General features: G+C 40.3%; 3 protein-coding genes across 3 annotated transcripts; 1 reads left to right on the top strand and 2 right to left on the bottom strand.

Moving 5' to 3' along the window:
* Positions 1-131: 131 nt before the first annotated feature.
* LOC135619767 (7-deoxyloganetin glucosyltransferase-like) lies at positions 132-2,053 on the bottom strand. The gene is made up of 2 exons (XM_065122073.1): positions 1,244-2,053; positions 132-1,171 (listed from the first exon to the last, which is right to left on the bottom strand). The coding sequence occupies exons 1-2, from the start codon at positions 1,788-1,790 to the stop codon at positions 246-248; spliced, it is 1,473 nt and encodes a 490-aa protein (XP_064978145.1). The 5' UTR covers positions 1,791-2,053; the 3' UTR covers positions 132-245.
* A 2,806-nt stretch (positions 2,054-4,859) lies between these two features.
* On the top strand, positions 4,860-10,465 carry LOC135585132 (serine/threonine-protein kinase PEPKR2-like). The gene is made up of 3 exons (XM_065122072.1): positions 4,860-5,940; positions 9,572-9,868; positions 9,949-10,465. Exons 1-3 carry the CDS (start codon positions 5,238-5,240, stop codon positions 10,224-10,226), a joined length of 1,278 nt encoding a protein of 425 aa, XP_064978144.1. The 5' UTR covers positions 4,860-5,237; the 3' UTR covers positions 10,227-10,465.
* Positions 10,466-13,551: 3,086 nt separating this feature from the next.
* On the bottom strand, positions 13,552-16,876 carry LOC135619765 (cyclin-D4-1-like). Its single transcript, XM_065122069.1, has 6 exons — positions 15,852-16,876; positions 15,016-15,102; positions 14,771-14,869; positions 14,484-14,685; positions 14,252-14,373; positions 13,552-14,142 (listed from the first exon to the last, which is right to left on the bottom strand). Exons 1-6 carry the CDS (start codon positions 16,149-16,151, stop codon positions 13,909-13,911), a joined length of 1,044 nt encoding a protein of 347 aa, XP_064978141.1. The 5' UTR covers positions 16,152-16,876; the 3' UTR covers positions 13,552-13,908.
* Between the last annotated feature and the right edge of the window lie 3,202 nt (positions 16,877-20,078).

Here is a 20,078-nt window from a genome sequence, read left to right as displayed (position 1 = left end):
TGACTTGCCATTTCAAAGTTTCTTCTAAAAATACTTGAATATTTCTTTCTAAGCAGATGGAAATTTAGTGATGGAATTATATTATGCTGTCTTTGTCATCTGCATTGTAGCATTTAGATTCCAATGATAACTTGTGACACTAAACCATGTCAAATATACCAGCTTAGTTTAAACATGTACAGAATTCTCATGACCTCTACAAAGGAAGCATACAAGAAGATTACTGCAATGTTAATCCAATTGTGTTAAGGATTCAAGTCCTTCACCAATCTCTCCAGGTTTCCATGTGAGCTCCCACCTTGCGCTGTTGCTCGCGCTGCCATCTCTTTCCATTTGGTGGCGTTCTTCCTCATCTCCTTCCCCTTCTCTCCTTCCATCAGCTCCACAACGACGTCCTTGACCTGCTCTCTCTTCACGACTTGGTCGATCTCCATGCCGAATCCCCACTGCTCGCAAGCATACAGGCAATTCGTGTACTGCTCCGCGAATCCTGGCCAGCAGATCACCGGCACGCCGCAGGCGACGCTCTCCATCATGGAGTTCCAGCCGCTGTGCGTCAGAAAGCCAGCGATGGAAGGGTGGGCGAGCACTTCTCCTTGTCGACACCAGCCGGCGAAGAAGCTCCTCCCTTTTGTTTCTTCGATGAACTCTTCCGGCAACGTGGCGGCCCCGCCTTCGACCATGTCGGGTCGAATGACCCACAGGAAGGGATGGTTGCTGTCGGCGAGGCCCCATGCAAACTCCGTCAGCTGCGTGACCGTCAAGACCGCGAGGCTTCCGAAACTCACGTAGATCACCGATGCATCCTGTTGAGCGTCGAGCCAGTCCATGCACCTGCGATCCTCTCGCCAAAAGCCCAAGCGCGGTGAGGTGCTTCGGCTTCCTCCCGCAACCCGTTCGACGAGTGAGCCGACGGCACCGAGCGTGTAAATCCGCGGGAAGAACCCCTGCAGAGCATCCAAAACCTCGCTTTCCATGTCTTCGAATGTGTTGAGGATCAAACCCCATGCTTTCAGCGCGTAATCCACTTCCTCCATCTCCGTCTTGAGGAAGATGTCGTCGTGATCCGTCGTTCTGATGAAGCTGGAGAGGTCTCTGAGCCGCATCTCTTTCATTCCAGGAATCCAATCAATGGCAGTGTCCAAATATCCATTTGTCAGGCAAATCTCATCTACACAAACACAGAGAAAAGAATCAATTGTTCGTCGTATATGCTTGTCGGAACGGTGAGGATGACGAGTACCTTTGAACGGTATGTATCCTCTTCTGACGAGCTCCCCGAGCTGAAGGGACGCCATGAGGCCACAAGCACTGGTGGTCCAGAAGACCAACTCGGGAACGCCGATCTGCTCCGCCACCGCTCGTGTGAAGGTCATCAAGTAGTTGGCTACGATGCAGGTAATGCGGGGCACGTCGGAGGAGGCGTTGAGCTCCAGCAGAAGCTCCGCAAGCGCGGCAGGACAGTTCTTCTGTATCGAGAGCCACAGCTCGACCAGCCGATCCGGGCCTAGGTGATCCGCCTGCGACACGCCGTCCGCGATGGTCACGAACCGGAAGGTCTCGCTGCCGCTGAGCGCGCCTGGCCCGCCGGTGCGCAGGAGTTGCCGGCGGCTGAACTCGGTGTTGACGAAGGTGATGTAGAAGCCTCTGGACTGTAGCAGCTCCGCCAGCTGCAGCATGGGGTTCAGCTGCCCTGCGGTGGGGTACGGGATGAGCACCGCATGGGGGCGCATCTTCTGCTTCACCGAAACAATTGCCTCGTCTTCTCTCTCTGCGGCATCATTCAACATGGTGAACGCAGCTGGTGGTGCCTTTCCCTTCTCCAATCTGTGAAGATAAGTGTCGACGGTAGGCAGAGGGGAGCCACATCACTGTCATGGCAATCTTTAGCTAAGATATTGTCCACCATTGGAGCAGAATTGTCAATGATGTATCAGGACAGCCAGCACAAAAGCTCGGGCGTCAACAGATATCATCATCCTTGTTGCTTCTTAGAGCAGAAGCCGCCGCCCATGTCTTCTGACCACAAACCAAAGCAATAAAACCAAGCGATCTGTGGCCACACAAAACCATGGTGGCCTTCCTTACATCGGCCTCTGCAATTGTATAATACAGAGAAGAAGACAAAGATTGGGCAAGGATCAACATTGAGGAGGATATGATCAACGATTTGAGCTCCTTTGATTATTGATTCCTGATGCTGATGTAGATGAAGACCACAACCCAACTCAAATAAGGTATCTGCTACATGGCAACACCTCGAGCTTGATGGTTTTCTTTGATACAGAGAGCAGCTGCAGCAGCAGTCAAATGCACAGTTGGAGAGAGTACACAACATGAACTAGGAGAAAGCAACACATGCAATCCAACCATGTCAGTGTGTCTTCAAGATTCTTCTTGTCCCCATCCAATGGCACATTACAGTTGTCACTCTTGAAAACCTAAAACCCCATGTTAAAAGCAGGAAGGATTTATATATATTATTGGGTGATGATAGGAACATACGAAGATGGAAGTCCATATAATTGCACAGTGGAGGCTGCATTTGCTGAAGAAAACCACATCAGAGTTCACTATCACGGACTACCCACGAGGGTGTGTCTCAATCTCATCTTCTGAACGAGATCACATCACACAATCATTAAGATGATGTATTAGGTTTTGTCCACAACGACGATAGCAGTAGTTGTCTTTGGTGGAGCTTTGCACCTCACGGAACATGGGAAGAACACATGCAGACCGTAATCGAACGCCATTGGAGGCCATGGCAGGAAGAGCACATGAAGGAACACATGCACTCGCAGGAAATCAAGTGCTTTGTAGGTGTGGGAGTGGATCAGAGCGACTTCATGCTTCATGGTTTTGTTGGGCTATCTCGATAAAAACTTGTAATTCTGATCACCATATCCTTAGAGAAAGATCTGGCAATTACAATATTATTAGTAAAAGTGTCCATATTTTGGACTCTTTTCATTCCTACTCCGTTTGTTCGAAGTAAATTATTGGAAGAACTGCCACCTTTGACTGAATCCGACATGCGAAGCGCGTGCCCCAATTCACTGGCAGGACGAACCACGTGGCCTGTCGGACGGCCGCAAGATCCTGTCTGCACACGTACACGATTTCTGGTCGCTGAGAGCTCCGATAATGGCGCGCCCTTGGATTTAGGCGTTGACTAAAACGCGAAGGTCAAGGGGGAGGCTTCCACTAACGCCACCCCTCACCGCCGCTGCTCCACCACCGCCCCAGACCACTCTCATGCATCAATTTTGAACCACCAAAGTCAAAAAAACGACACTTGTAGGGCTTAGAGCCTTCATCTTTCCTGTTCCTCTGAGTTGATGACAGCGGAATAGATTGCTCATGCTCATCTTTTGTACCTATACGTACCACTCTTAGTGTCTCCAATTTGGACAGTCTCATCCTCTGACTGAGATCATCTGTAGTCCTCACACCATAGAAGAGAGAAGCAGCATACATGGCCAACTTTCCGTCTCTGTTCTCCCACCTGCTGCTAATGTTGCAGCATTCCGCTGCTGTTCTATTGCAGCAGCAGCCCCTTGTTCTGGAGTACCACAGAGGCCGTCTCCTCGAGGGCAATCACACCGTCAACCTCCTCTTCTATGGCCGCTTCTCCCCGTCTCAGCGATCCATCGTTGCCGACTTCGTCCCCTCTCTCTCCCCCGCTTACCCCTCCCTCCCACCGCCCTCCGCGGCCTCCTGGTGGCACACGACCTCCCTCTACGGCGGCGGTGGCCCCGTCCGTCTCTATCTCGGCCCGCAGATCCTCGACGAGGGCTACACCAGGGGGAAGAGTTCAAATAACCCACATCAGAAGGAGAAAAGTCGTCAGGCTCCGTCACAGTACAGAAAGACCTTTCTCCCCCATCGCCATCGAAAGCCTTATAGGCCATAACACACTCAGAGCACAGGAACCCTTCCATCTTGATATGATCTTAATCTATATAAAGAAGTCTGTAAAGAAATTTGTGTTTGAGCAGAAATAAATAACATAATATTAATTTCAATTCACTTTGTTATATGGGATTAATCTTTATCCATCCTTCTCAAAAATTATTTGACGATGTCACCTTGTTCTTCCTTTTAGATGAAGAGACGTTGAATTATTGTTCTTCTTGCCCAAAAGATGACATGTGATCTCCACCTACTGGTCTTTGTGCGTGGGATGTGATTCCGATTCGTTCATTGAGACATGTGCTTTTGTCGACGTGGACGGCGTGTGATCAGGGACCTGGTGCACGACTTTTGACGCAGTCGCTTCAGCCAATACGAGTGACACGACTTTGACCACAATTGGATTCTGCTTAGGTGTGCCACCGACGCAACATAAATCGAGTCTAAACGTTATCGGATCCTACCCGTACGCTTATCCATCCGAAACGGGAGAGCAGGTAGCTTACCGGATCGTCCGCTTCCGAAGGCAAACTGTCGGAACTCCCAACGGGTCAGGGAATCCGCAGACCGAAGCACACTAGACTTCTCCCTGCACCTCGAGATCCGCGTTTCCTCGCACCCGTGCGCCCGGATCCGCTACAGGACGACCCATCTCCGCCGCCCGATGACAGATTTCAACGATTAGTCACCGTCGGTCCTTGGAATTAGAGCCCGGAGCCCAGCACATACCGACAACCCGGTCGGCCCTCGTTGACCTATAGATCCTCTCCAAATATTGTATGTTGATAGAACTCCAACCTGACTAACGTTGGGTGGATCACGTTTGATGAGCGGTTGAGATGAGGGAATAGAGGATTCGTTTTAAAAACATTCTGGAGGGGATCCCCATCCTTCTCTCTTGTCGTGCCCCCGCGTGTTGCTTTTTCTTGAAGGCAACAAGGGCGGTTCCACCCACGGCGATAGGCTCACCCCTTCCTTCGCTACTCCAAACACCGCATCGCTTCCCCCATCTCATCCTCCTCCATGGCGCGCCTAAGTTTTCACCTTGCCCCTCTCGCCATGGTTTGTTAACTTCCTCTCTTGGCTTCTCCCAGTTCTCGCGATCCGCTTCCTTGGCACGATTCCGCTTGCGTCCACGGATCGCCGGGTCCGATGGGGCGGAAGAAGAAGAAGAACAGATTCCTCGACCTGCGCCCGCTAATTTTTCATCTGGTCTCTAGTTTTCTGCCCTCGTAGGGCCTAAGCAAGAGTAGGTTTTGGTGGAATTAGCTCGCGGACAGCGTAGCTGTTGGTGGCAATCGGTTGGATCGGTGCGGAGAGCGATGGAATCGCTCCGTAGGAAGAGGAAAGGTACTAAGTCATCGTCTTTCGTCGAATCGAACTTGTCCGATGGCCAGAAGTGCAAGAAGAAGTGCCGGGAGATGGAAAAGGTTGGATCTCGCAATGGCGGCGGTGGGGGAGTCGTGATGACCGCCCCGCCGATCGGGTGTTCGTTGCCGGGTACACCTGGGCGGGGTTTGAAGAGAAAGCTGGGATGCATCGACTCCGCCACTCGGATAGGGCGGAAGAAGAAACTGGAACATGAGTACGTTCTCGGACGGGAGATCGGACAGGGGAAGTTCGGGTCGGTGAGGCTGTGCCGGAGCAAGGCCAGCGGCGAGGAGTTCGCCTGCAAGACGTTACCCAAGAACGGAGGGGAGACTGTACATCGTGAAGTGGAGATCATGCAGCACCTGTCGGGCCACCCGGGTATCGTGATGCTGAAATCGGTGTTTGAGGACTCCGACTGTTTCCATTTGGTGATGGAGCTGTGCTCCGGTGGGCGGGTTTTGGATCAGATGATTAAGGAAGGGAAGTTCTCGGAGCAGAGAGTGGCGATGATGCTGAAAGAATTGGTTTTGGTTATCAAGTATTGCCATGAGATGGGAGTCGTCCACCGGGATATAAAGCCCGAGAACATCCTGCTCACGGGGTCAGGGAAGATAAAGCTTGCTGACTTTGGATTGGCTGTGCGGGTTACTGATGGTAAAAACTGATGTTTTCTTCCCCTTACAGTTGTATCTTATTATCGTCTTCTTTCATACTTGTTTCTGTGCTGATGACTGCTTTCTCTTTTGTGAGTTTTTCTACATATCTAGTTACAATGCATCATGTGAAAATTGTTTATCATCTATCTTCTTGATATGCGTTTCTAGATTCACATGATATTTGAGGTGTGCATTTTGATCATGAATAGATCCAAAGAGAATTTGTTGCATCTCAATGTGTCAAATGTAGATATTTTCTACCTATGATCATATTGTAATACTATCATGCCTAATATTATTATTGGCGTCCAAAATAGATACTCGGATCCATAAACAAATCTTTTAGCTCTCTCCCTTGTCTGATTTTGTGTTGTCGGTATGAACTTTAAAGGATAATGTCATATTGACAACTAAGTTGTAAAATAATGTCAAAATTTTATCAAAAGAGTGTAAAATAATGGCTTGCAGTGTGGATGACAAATTGAACACCAAAATCGGACTATGAGCCTTTAGTTTGTTATCCATAGTTTCTACTTTCTGTTTTAGATTCTCTCATTGTTTTTAGACACAAAAGGACCACCTTTTTAGGTTGCTCTTCACTATGTTCCCTGATATGTTTGTGTTTGTCTACTCTCATAAATAAGATGCTTTTAGTATGATTCTTTTAAAATTATTAAATTATCCAAATAGAAAATGAAGGATTAGCTAACATCATTTACTTCATGATGATCTCTTCTCCCTTCCTTTCTCATTTATACTAAGATCTTTTTTCATCTTTTTACCCTGCATATTCCTGCTTGTTATGCTGACACATTAATATGTATTGTTGTTGATTCATCAAGTTTTTCTGTCAACTAAGCACCCTCTGGATTCTTGCTTTCTACTCTGGGCATTGCAGAATTCTTGAATTTTCTTACTCTACTGTTTTAACTGTTGAAAATGAGTACAAAGTGAATTATTATTATTTTCATACATACAAAAGGTACAAAAATTCAGTTTTAATGTATCAGTTCTGATGCTTAAGAACCCTTTTTTCTCTCTATGCAGATTACCTATTCCACCAACTTATGTCAGCTTTCTAGGACAGAGTGAGTGTCAGCATAGTCGAAGAGAACACATATGACTTAAGCTGGTCTTGTTGCTTGTGTGTTGTAGTCATCCTGTTCTGTTGCTCTCAACTTCCATGACACTTTTGCACCTACAATAGGTAACACACTTCAAGCATCTGAGTCCCCACCTTGCTAGAATTAAATGATATAGGAAAAAACTATTATTCGAAATCTTCTGAGACCTAATGGAATTATGGGCTTGGTGAAAGAGGAGAGGGATTTAGGAAAAGAGATACTCAGTGGATTGCGGGACTTGCTAATATTGTGGAACGGATTCAAACCACAGAGATCTTTGTAGAGGAAGTTAGAATATGGTGAGATTCTTCTAGTGGATGTGACTATAGTATTGAGACCTGATGTCCTGTTATACAAACCAACATCATTCTAAAACAGCACGGAGACCCGAAGGGTTTAGTAGGCAGCCCACCGTTTACTGTGGGCTAAATAGAGCCCACAAGCTTTCTGTGATAGACTGATGAGCTGTTGGGAAGAATTGGTAGGTTACGTAGTCACGAGATATAGATTGAGTTGGCGAAAAAATCGGATGACAAAACACTTGACAAACACAAGCAATTTAACGTAATTCAGATTACCACACAAACATCTCTCCTATGTCCACGGGAAGAAGAAAAAAATCCCAAGAAAGAACTTGAATCGTACAGTGATAGGGGAGTCACAACACAATGACGATCTCCCTCAGACAAAACTGAAACAAACTTGTCCAAATACAACACAAACAGGAAGTAACAGAAATTACATAAATACCACTGTTGACCAAGATTTGACCAGAGTTGACCGGAGTCAACTGTCAACTTGTTCCTCCTCTTTGCGGTTGCGAGCACATTGGCTGGCCAGTGGAGGACTCATCGGAGAAGAAGTTTCGACGTCTTGGTCGGATTTGGGCTAGAGTGGGAGATCTCTTACATCTCTTCTTTCTCCACCTTTCTGTCATTCCCTAAAGCTCCATTTATAGGAGTGAGGGAAGGTGGAGGGCAAGCAACACACGGGCGGCGGGTGGTTGCTGTGAGCAACACACAGGTGACTGCGGTGATTATGGCAAGCAGCACGCGGGCGATTTGGACTGTGGCGGGCAATTGCAGCGAGTGCAATGAGGGCCCACAGTCAGGCGGCGAGAGCTGTGGGTGACGGTGGTGAGGGCGCTGTTGGCGGTGACATGAGGGTGGTGCATTGTAGGCGTGTGATGGGTGCCAAACGGTGAGGAGAGCAGCGGAAGCGAGAGGCGCACGAGGGTTTCTCATGTTACTTGGACTGGTTTAATGAGGAACTGGTCTGGTTGATTGAGCCCAAGTTTGACTATATTTTGAGTCACTTCCGACATAAGCATCTTTCTTCATAATCATAGAGTTGATTGGTCTTTATCAACACACCTAAAGTGTTTGAGACCTTAATTTTCTGCATATCACTTTGGCATATATTGCATTCATCAGGCTGTCAGTCCTTACTCCACCTGAAAATTTTTGAGTATTAGAACGAGTAGCATGTATCGAGTAGGTACATGGTGGCTTTCTGTATACAACCAATGTCTCTTAAATAGCAGTGTACCAAACAGACATATTTTCCCCCTTTTGGTGAATTGAAATTAAAGACATTTATTATTCTGCTTTTTCTCCTTTCTTTGAAGAGTGCAAAAGCACCAAATGACTGTCATTTGATAATGATCATATGGCAAATGTTATAAAAAATTAAAAGTTAAAAAGTGTCTGGGAACTCTTGTTGGTTAGCATAATGTAAAGATCCTCTCTTTAGAAATCATCTAATATTTTCTTTATCTCTCACCTAACGTTACCTTATTTTAGTCATATGACCAATAATACCGTTGATGAATAATCTTATGCACTGTAGAGCGACCTGTCATAAAAAAGAAGAAAAAAAAAAACTAAAAGAGATGTGTAGATGGTTCTTAGGCGTTTGACTGGGTTACACCAGTTTGTTCAACGTCTACCAGAAGTTTAGTATTGGATTACCGATAGTTTAACAATGCTGTAACCAGGAAGTGCAATGAATCTTAAGTGGCTGAGATTGACTTTTAATTCTAAGAAAATATGGCAAACTCCCTGGCATCACATAATGGAATGGCTGGAAATAACATGCATCATATGCCTGAACTTTCATGGTTAAAAGTTCTACCATTTTAGTTAAGTGGCATGTACGAGAAATGCACATGCATCATACACCTGAGTTTTCATGGTTAAAAGTTCTACCATTTTAGTAAGTGGCATGGTTAAAAGTGCTATGAGCACAATGATCACGTAGGATGACGAATGGATCATTCCACTGTTGTCTATTTCATGTATATCTTCATCTTATGCTTTAGATTGTTTATCATTATTCATATTGTCGTAACAACCATATACCATATGGACTATATTTGCTTAGCTTGATTTCATTTATTATTATTTTTTTGTTTCGTTTAATTCAATTAAAAAATCTCAAACTGCTGATTGCTTGAGAATTTTTTTTTCCTATACCTTTTCCTCTACTTGGATCAATGGGTGCCAGGTCAGAGACTATCTGGTGTCGCTGGGAGCCCGGCATATGTTGCCCCTGAAGTTCTGTCAGGACATTACTCGGAGAAGGCAGACATCTGGAGTGCTGGTGTCCTCCTACATGCTTTGTTGATTGGGTCTCTCCCCTTTCAAGGGGATTCACTGGAAGCAGTTTTTGAGGCAATAAAAAATGTGGAACTTAATTTCCACAGTGCTGCATGGGATTCAGTCTCAGAGCTTGCACGGGATCTAATCAGTCGGATGCTAACTCGTGACACTTGTGCAAGGATGACGGCCGATGAAGTCCTGAGTATGTTAAGAAATTGTGTTCCTTGCTTGCGTTTCTTGCTTGATCATGTATGATCTCATCAGTGGATGGTTTTGTTTCAGGACATCCATGGATTATATACAACACTGACCACCCTTCGATCGGATCACCTAATCATTCGAGGATCGTATTTGATTCGGCAAATGTCTCTTTAACATTGGAAAATTTTGGTACTGATTCAGAGTTGCAGGATGATTCCGGCTTTGTGGATGCTCTTGCGGTGGCAATCTCACGCGTCACTATATCGGAGTCAAAGCGGAGTAGGTTCTGTAACCCTGCTCCTCCAATTGAACCAGAGTGCTCCTCTAACATGAAGGCTAACCTCTGCACTGCATTCTAAGTAGCCTGTGTCTCATTCTGCTGATAAGATTGACTTCTCTTCTATTACTTGATTTGGCGATAACACCAAGGGTAGGGTTTGAAAGCCTACTTGTGTATATGGCTAAATATCGTAAGACTTACTACTGCATCAGTGTAGTGTAAGCTGTACAGAAACATGCATATTTCCTGTAAAGAAGGTATGATCTCCTCCTCCCCTGCAGGTCATCTAAGATTAACGTTAGATTCACCTTCATCATAGTTTTGTCTCGGATAAATCTTCTCTCTTCTGACTTGATGTTATCAGATGGACAAATCTCGAAAGTGAAGTAACAACAACAGCAGTACTCATCTGTTATCAGATATGCTTACAACAGTGTTAAGCAAATATTTATGTGTAGGATAAATATTGAATCCTGTTTGTGGTTGACAAATGTTGGATAGAGAGACAGCACAGCACCCCTTCTTAAAGGTAGACATGCATCATTTTCCACTATCAACATGGAGTTTATGTATATAACAGCCGAGTTTAATCTTAGAGAAGAAGTTCATTATAATTAGTTTACATTTAACATCTCATCAATTTTTAAGCCTTTCAAGTTAAATGAGTCCATTCTAGATATACATTACGAATGGATCATAGGTCCAAATTTAAAAAAAAAAAAAAAGAGAGTATTTTTTCTTAAATGAAATTAGATATGCATCATAGCATCATGATATTGATTGAACCTCACGTGCATCATATTACAATGATTTTGGGCTATTTCTAAGTTTTGGCAAAGAACACATCTTTATTGGGACATCTCAGTAGTTAGTATATTTATTGATGGACAAGTGATATGTGAGCGAGATTATGATACTTCAATTTTAGTTCTATATTAAATTAGTCTATAGGACTAAAGTGGATCAAACTATCATTAACTCAGAATTTAAGTGTTTTAGATCATTAATTCAGATTTATCATGGTAAAAGATAGAGTAGAATAGACTATGAACGAGTGGGGCACGATATATTGAGTGGATTATGTTTAAAGCTCGATAAGAACATCATCATCATCATCGAGTCATAAATTATATAGAGATGGATGAAAAAAAATTTTCCTGTCTTTTTAAAATTTATGATGCCAAGGACATTTGGTTCTCTAGCTTCATTTTCTTCTGAGTAATTGAGTGAGATGAAAGGATTGATCGGGGATATCAAATTAGAATGAACTTAATCCAATTAGTAAAAAATTTATTTTAGTGATGAATCTAATCTAATTAGTGACAGAACGATGGATGATGTTAATGGAAAAAATAAATAATTGATGTCTTAAATTGCTATCTTTATGTTGGAAGTAGAGGCTAAGCATCCGTGTAAACAACATATATATTTATATATAGCACTCTCCTCTGAAATTTGTAGAGAGAAAAAAAGAAAAACTTGCACGGTTGTGAGCAGCAATGTTCGAGTTCCTGTTTACATGCTAAAACTCAAAACGTTGACCCTATTGGCCAGATGAAAGATGATAGCAACACATATATTTCGCAAACTCCATGAAACAGATCTGATCTTACTACAGATTAGAATGGCCTCTGGAGGATCTGACTCGACGATAACATCGGACAAATTGAATTCATCGGCTTTCAGCAGACCTTCTTTACCACTTGGGCGAATTGAAGTGTACTTTGTTGTTCGGTGAATGTTGGAGCTCTCAAAGATGGTGTTTCCGTACTGGTTCACGGCGCTGCATCCACTAACTACCTTCTTTAAGCATGGAATGAGAGAAATATCCATCCATCACAAAACACTACAGAGGAGGCAATTTGACTAGGAATGAATGTCCTCACGCAGCTGGGGATTGTAAGTCATCATTGTTCTTGAGAGATTGGTTGCTTAACTTGATTTCATTTCTATTCTCTCATATGGTGGCTATAAGAGAAAGAATAGAAGAAGAAACATATTTTCCCCATCGGAGTAGATCCCAATAGGATGTGACAAAATTATAATTAAAAAAGATGTGTTTAATTGACAAAATTAAAATTCTTAATTTTAGAAAGAATTTTCAGCTTTCAGAGGGTCTTTCAATCTTTCCAATCCCTTCCATGGTTAAGTTGTTTATCCTTCAAGAATCTATAAATATTTTTAGCAATGTTTGTTGGCAAATTTATTTGTAGTCCATTGATTTGCTAAGGAGTGAAGAGGGTATTGAGCTAACAACATAGGGTGCTTAAAGTCACTCCTTGGGAGAGGAAGTGTTTCTACCAACCATGAATCCTCCTTCTCCTCCTACTGACACATTTCTCTGGTTAAGGAGGAATAGGATCAATTTCTATCAAAATGAGAGTGTGTGTTTACCATGTGATTTGCACTCTTGGGCAATGATGATATTATTATTATTATTTTAATATAATAATATCCTAATTGAGTCAGTTAACAATAGCTACATAATTTTATTATTATAAATTTGATATTAATATTTTAAACCTAATAGGTAGAATTTCAAACCATCATCTTATAAAGTTTAATTTAATTATTGAACACCAACCACTAATGATGAGAACAAATTAAGTCCACATTACAAGAAAGTCTAACAATTTATATTGGAAGAATAGAATAAAATATCAATCAAATATTGTTTATGATGAAGAAGGATTGAACATACCTAAAATATCAATCAAATATTGTTTTGGAAGAATAGAACATTAATTATTATGAGAAACAAATGAAGGATTGAACATACCTAAAATCCCAAAATAATTGCCTTGAATATGAACAACAACAACAGTAAATAGGAATGTTGAGGTGATCCCAATCTAAAACTTAATTAGTCCCTCAGTGACCTTTAAGGCATCATAGTTCCTTGCATGTGAAACAAACTGTAGAAGCCACTTCTCTTGATAGTTAGTACACCACACTAAGGCAATGCATTCAATAAGAGTATTCTTAAGTACTATAACCATCTTAATTAAGTGTGCATGTGATGCCCAATCTGTGAAATGATTCTGTGGTCAACAGCCCATGCTAGCTTAGATTCTAGATGCAATTTGACATTGACTGTAGTGGTTTAGATCTTAGGATTCATCTGATCTAATCTAATCTTGCACACTAAATCTTACTAGTTTAAGACTAGAAATTGAAACTTCAAAGAGAACCACAAAAGTTCAATAAGAAATAGTAGAATCACCAGCTCATGAATGTTTTATATGTTCTCTTCCCAAGCCTCTACCAACTTGGCTCCTCCTTTGTATCATGGAAAAGGAAGCAAAGTCCCGAGTCTGGGCTGACAAAGCAGTCAAACAATAGGATGGCAGACACAAAATGTACAAGCAGAAGTGATCATGCAAACAATGTCAATAATTGATACCTTTTTCAAACGAGCTACTTCTCTTTCTTTTTTTCAATGTTGTATTCTTCCTTTTTCTTTTGGTTTTATGGTCATTTTTTGACCAATAAAAATAAGAACAAGAATGAGAAACATAATGTCGCATCCAGTTGCCTCGGTCATGATCACAACACACTTCTCAGTGATTCAGTCCTCATCTCCTTGGATTTCCTCCCTACTTCATGCCAATTCATTTGCAAGATATGAGCAACTGATGCCCAGTTTTAATTGATCCTCCTTTTCTGAATCAGTCATTCTTTTTTTTTTTCACCAGAATTTTGATCACAAAAGATTTCTACTAACTAAACCAAACTACTTGTTTCAATGTGCCAAACTGCTTTTATGAAATTGATGATCTGTTTATTTTCCTCCTCTTACTAGCCGGAGAATCATAATCACATGTTGCATGAGACCCAGAAACTGTACCATCAATCTTGTAGCTCAGGCAAGCAGCATCCAACACCCCAACTGGGCTTTGAGGTAGAGAGGAAACTGATGGACTTGCAATTTCAAGTGGCTCTTTTCTCGCTGCCATTAAATCTTGGATCATCTCATAACACCTCAAGACTCCGTCCTGTTGAAACCAACAACCAAGCAAGAACTTTAAGCATGAAAAGAAAATGTATGCCAAAGGAATACATGTTTTGTTATTACAAATGAGAGTGATCTGGAGTCATATGCACCTTCACGACATGGCTACAGCATGATAAAGCCTTCTCGAGTTCGATAGTTTGTGTTTCCTTCAAAACAGACAGAGCAATAGCTGCAGCAATTTCAGAAGGTCTGAATGCTAAAGGACCAGTCCCTGCATTACATTGTCTCACTCTTAATCACACGATTCAAGCCACTCAATTCGGAGCAATAACGAAGCCAGAAAATGAATTTTTAACTTATTTGAACAGCAAGATGGTCTACCTCGCGTTGTGATTAAAATGACTTCCACGGAACGAGACACCAGTAAGTTGCTTGGGGCATTACCACCATTGAACTTATGAAGGAAGAAATCTATGAAAGAGAATGGAGTCACTGCTTGCATTCTCCATTTGAGGGTGGCAAGAACCAGCAGCTCCATTCTCTGGATAGTCCTGGCTTCGAATACATATTTTGCATCACCGACCTATCGAAAGCAATTGATGGAATTGTTGTGACAAATACATATCCAAATAACAGACCATCAAATTCTATTATGAATTCTTGCTCACTTGTAAATCCAGAGATAGAGGAACTTCAGTTTCCTCCATCTTGGCAGCCAAAGATAAGCAGGCCACCGATAACAGTTGTGTCATCCAAGCTTTGCCTTGCTACAAACATAATTAGAACATGGAAACAAGAAATAAGATCATGATTATCCAACAAAAGAAGATTGAGTTTGCAGTTAGAACTATAAACCAGAATGCACAGGATGTATATTTAAAGATCAGATTCCAGACAATGTGAGAATTCTTACAGGAAGCTCATAGGCAGAGAGGAACTGATCCAAGTAATTTACAGCTAAGCATGCACTCACTGGTCCAAAATTGTAATGGGCATGAACCTGATCATTGTAACATAAGAGTCATTAGTCACAAAGGAGCTGTGGACCATATTCTGCGGCAAGATCTGCTAAATGTTTGCAATATAAAGCAGCATAATATCCATCAACATAACCAAGTGACAAGTAGATGGGAAATCAAAAACAGATCTCCAATTGGAACAATTGAATATTTTTTTTTGCAAAAGAGAACAAAAACATAAAATCAGGTACAGATAAACAAGGATCAGATTAACCAAACCACATTCCAGGGATTGCTAATGGCAACAAAATATATATATATATATATATATATATATATATATATATATATATATATATATATATATATATATATTGTACCAGCAATGTAAAAATAAAACCATCTACATTAATGAATGACTGCAAAAATTCTATTTTATTGGAACATATACTTTTAAGTTTGAAGTATTAAATGAAGCAGAAAAGGTTAACAAAATGACTCACATTACAGAGGAAAAGAATAATGGCATGAAAGGAAATTACAGAACTTTTTTATCCATTAGCAAAATGGAAAAAAAGGGAAATAGAAAAGGTGAAATGGATCATCGAAAGAAAGACTCAGCTGATTGATAGGCTCATGAACCCTAACCATATCAACACAAAACCATGAAAGTTAGAACCAAAACAAGAACACCATTCAGCAAAACCAGTAAAGTCGACAAAAAATCCTGAGGAAAAATGGAAAGAATTAAAGAAAATTAAGGGGGAAAAGGAGAAAAAACAGCAGTCACCTTCCAAATCCAATCAATGGCGTCTCTCCTAATGGACAAATATAATGCCCCAGAGCGCAGCCTCTCGGCATAGTCGTCCCTCGGCATATGCTCGGTTTCTTTCTCAACTAACGAACCTATGCACTCATCCGACAGAAGAGGAAAATCCACGAGGAGATCCCCATAAAAATCCAAACTTTTTGCTTCAGGAACCCGGTCAAACCCATGCCCACCCTCCTCATCACCACCAAAGCCCATGATGCTACTGTTGTCCTCAGCGCAGACGAGGATAGACGAAGCGGAGTCATAACTTGGATCCATCGGTTGCAACAGAGACTTAAACTGAAAGAAAGGATAGATGATAACTTTGAAAAAGAGCCTTTGCTCCGCTTCCTCCCCTCGTCTCGTCAAAGATGGCTCTTTTATAAGTAAAAAATGAGTACAGAATAGAGAAACAGGCTATTTCTACTGGAAATAGAGATATTGTTCCTCTTCCTCCCCTCTTCTCCTTCAAAGGTAGTTTTTTTTTTTCTGTGAAATTCAGAATATAGACACGGATTCAAAGGTGGGATCTTTCCGGTGGAAACAGAGCCCTTGTTCCTCTTCCTCCCTTGCTTCTCCTTCGAATGTGATTCTTTTCGAAGGAGTTCAGGATAGAGACAGATTCAAACAGAGACAAGATGAGATATTTATAATGGATATAGAGCCCTAGATCCTCTTCTCCCTCTCTTCTTCTTCAAAGGTGGCTCTTTTTCATGGAGTCAGAATAGAGACACAGATTCAAAAAGAGAAAAGATGGGATTTTTGTAGTGGGAATGGAGCCCTTGTTCCTCTTCCTCCCCTCTTGTCCTCCAAAGGTGGCTCCTTTTCAGGGAGGAAATGAGTTCAGTGATATCAGTCTTCAAAGGAAGAGGAGGGGGCAACTGTTGCATAGACACACAGGAAAGGAGGTGTTATGTAGGGCATTTGGTGGAGGAGAGGGCATGAGTCTCTTTGGTGGATGGGAGGCAAAATGGCAGGGAGAGCAATAAACAACTTGGAAAGAGGAATACACAAAAGGGGTTCATGGGAGGGTGCAAAGAGGGATCATGATGATTGTTAAAGAATAACTAAGTTATAATTAGAAATATGCATGTTGTTGTTGTACAATATATGATTTAGGAGAAATAGTTTTTGGCTTTTTCATATCCATCCATACTAAAGAATAAAATTAAAATTAAACTTGTGGTGAAATTACAATGACACCCATCTTGACAGTGGTATTATTATTAACCATTGTAAAACAACTAACCATGTAAATTTATGAAAGCCTATCTTTATTTGATTAATTAGTTGATCTTATATTATATGATGGCCTTTGCATCTTTTGCATCTAAAGCTACATTTATGATGACCTTAAAATTATAGCATTGTGACTTGGTAGAGGGACATGTGAGGACTATGATTAAATGACCTTAAAATTAATTTCATGTTCATGTATATTCTTTTATGCCCAGAGATGTACTAGATTATAAGAATATAAATTTGATATTCTTATAAATACAAATGAATTTTATAAAAAGAGAGGGGAGTGAGAGTGAAAGAAAATAACAAAAAGATGAGGGTAGTCATGGCAAGAAGCATACATAGTAAAGGGTTGACCAATAAGGGAATGGTCTTTGGTCTTCCACCCTTTCTTGGGATGCATGCACACAGACTCTCTCTCTCTCTCTCCCCAATTCTATGGTTATCCCCAAGTGGTCCTTATTATTACAATTTTGACCACTTTTTCCATTCTCAATGCTCATCTTTTAATTATTACAAAGAAAAACAATTTTTGATGTTTGTTTGAAAAAGTATTTCCTTCACTGGAAATATTGGAATATTATATTAAATTGTATGAAAAATTAATTTGGAAATTCAAAATAAAATTGGGAGATTTGTTTAAAAAAAATTAGGATATGATATATATGATTTTTGACCATTTTAAGAAGGAAATAACAACTTGAGTAGGGTGATGTTTCTCTTCCTTTTTTTTTTTTTTATCTCTCTATAAATAATTTGGGTAAGCCATCTTCCAAGCAAATTTGCAATTGAAAATTCATGATAGGTGCAATTTAGTTAATTTAATTTATTGGACTCATCCATAAATGATAATAATACATAAGATAACTTGGAACTACTGAGAGTAAATAGGCTTCCAAATGGTCATAAAATATACAATTATTTATATGTACATCATTATTAATAGAAAATAAAATATTTTTACAAAAAAATCAACAATATCCTTTAGTAAAATACTAGTTTGATAATAATATACCCAACTCATTTACCTTAAATCAAAGATTAAAATCTTCATCCGATAATTCTTTTTCATTTGCCTCAAGTTAAAGAGTCCACAACATCATCCCATAAAGTTTTGATAGAAAGCTTATTAGATCACATCTCATATTTACTATTTATCCTTTAGAAAAATATGTTATCCTCGAAAAGATCAAAACAATTTGAAGTCATCGATCAAGTAACTCAAATTATTAATTGAGGGTGACTTTTAATTATGACGACATCTCAATTTATTGTTTATGAACTAATATAAATCGAGTAATATATATATATATATTTGTTAACTTAGAGGGTAAAGATTTTGATATGTCACGAAAAAAATATATTGTGTCATCAAATACTTAAATAATAGTTGGATTAGAAGTGGATGTGGTGAGATTGCTATGTGCTCTATCTACTATCATTTGTAGACATTTAGACACTCTTTTTTTTTTCTTCTTCTTTTTCAATACCTATAATTATGTAATTCTTTTGAATTGGATTAATCGGGTTTGAATTAAGTATAAATTAAAAAATATAAGTACCCAAAAATATCTCAAACATGGATAAAGTGAAATATTTTATTCATTATCATTTCCAAAATATCTCACCATTAATTTTCTTTGACCTCCCCTTATATTGGAATTAACTATGCAATGATCAATTATAAAACCGCTAATCAATTTCAAGATGTATCGATCTTTTAGATCATAAAATGTATTTAGAACTTCTTAATCAGAGACTCCTTTTATCTATCTCCACATGTGTACTGTATAATTTGTATGGATATCCCAAATAATGTACAATTAGAGGAGACAATTATCATGACTTTGTGGCCTTAATCTGAATAAGATATTAAGCTAATAGATTAGAGGATACTTAATAGCTTTCTAATTAGGGAGCAAACAAGATCACATTAATTAAAACCCTAATTTGTGGCACAAAGGGTCTTAACCATCCAATTTGATACACATCAACTTTATTTTTCTCGTGATTTTAACTTTTTCATCTAAAATTATATCAAATTATTATTATTTTTTATTTTTAAAAATAAGAATTCAGTGGATGGATATAAGATCTAAGTGATAGTCTCATTAGGTTTTGAGGATTTTACCCTTATACTGATTTTGCTTAATTATGATGTAACATCTTATGTAATATGTCGATTTAGTCATATTGAAAATGGAAATATTTCAATCGATATAACAAAAGTCTAATGAGCATACGACTATCAACTTTGATCCGGAATAAATAGCTCTGACTCAATAAATTAATTTAAAAATATTAAAAAAATAATTAATAATTTGAGATGGATAATCTTGTATCTTGGATTCAAATGAGTATGACTCATCTCCGTTTCGACACCAAATAGATCATAATTAATTTAATATACGTCAGATTGGATATCATTAATGTTTGACTTTGATTTCATTTGTATGTCCTTAATGTTTAATGATCTATCTTATTCCTAATAGTTTAAAACTATTCTCTCTGTATATTTTTTTCATCTCACACATAAATATTTTCCATTGAATTTTTAAAAGACACTTCATTGGATCGGCTTAACTCAAATAAACTCACGACAATACGAGATAAGGAAACCCCAACAATAAAGAAAGGCAACGTGGACATGCAAAGTAGTGTGAACTACTTAGGCGAAGAACAATAAACCACCAAAACCTCGTCCGCACACACCCACACACACAAATGAGTCGCTTCTTATCATTATGTTTCTCCCATTTTGACCCATGGCCGACATCTTTGGTCGTACCATCGCCTCATGTTCTCATCCCTTCGCTGTCTTCGTCGTGACGTTCACGTCGATGTCGAACTCCGCCTCACCATCCGGTGGCCATGCACGAGGTCGGGTCAGACTTCCATTTCCATCGTTTCTGACTTGAATCAGGATCGAGCATGAAGCATGAATCTCCTTCCGGTACTCGTACT

This window comes from Musa acuminata, chromosome BXJ2-8 (genome assembly GCF_036884655.1).
Source record: "Musa acuminata AAA Group cultivar baxijiao chromosome BXJ2-8, Cavendish_Baxijiao_AAA, whole genome shotgun sequence".
In the NCBI taxonomy this organism is placed as follows: Eukaryota; Viridiplantae; Streptophyta; class Magnoliopsida; order Zingiberales; family Musaceae; genus Musa; species Musa acuminata.
The sequence above is the reverse complement of the archived record's forward strand: the minus strand, read 5'-3'. Positions and strand labels throughout refer to the sequence as shown.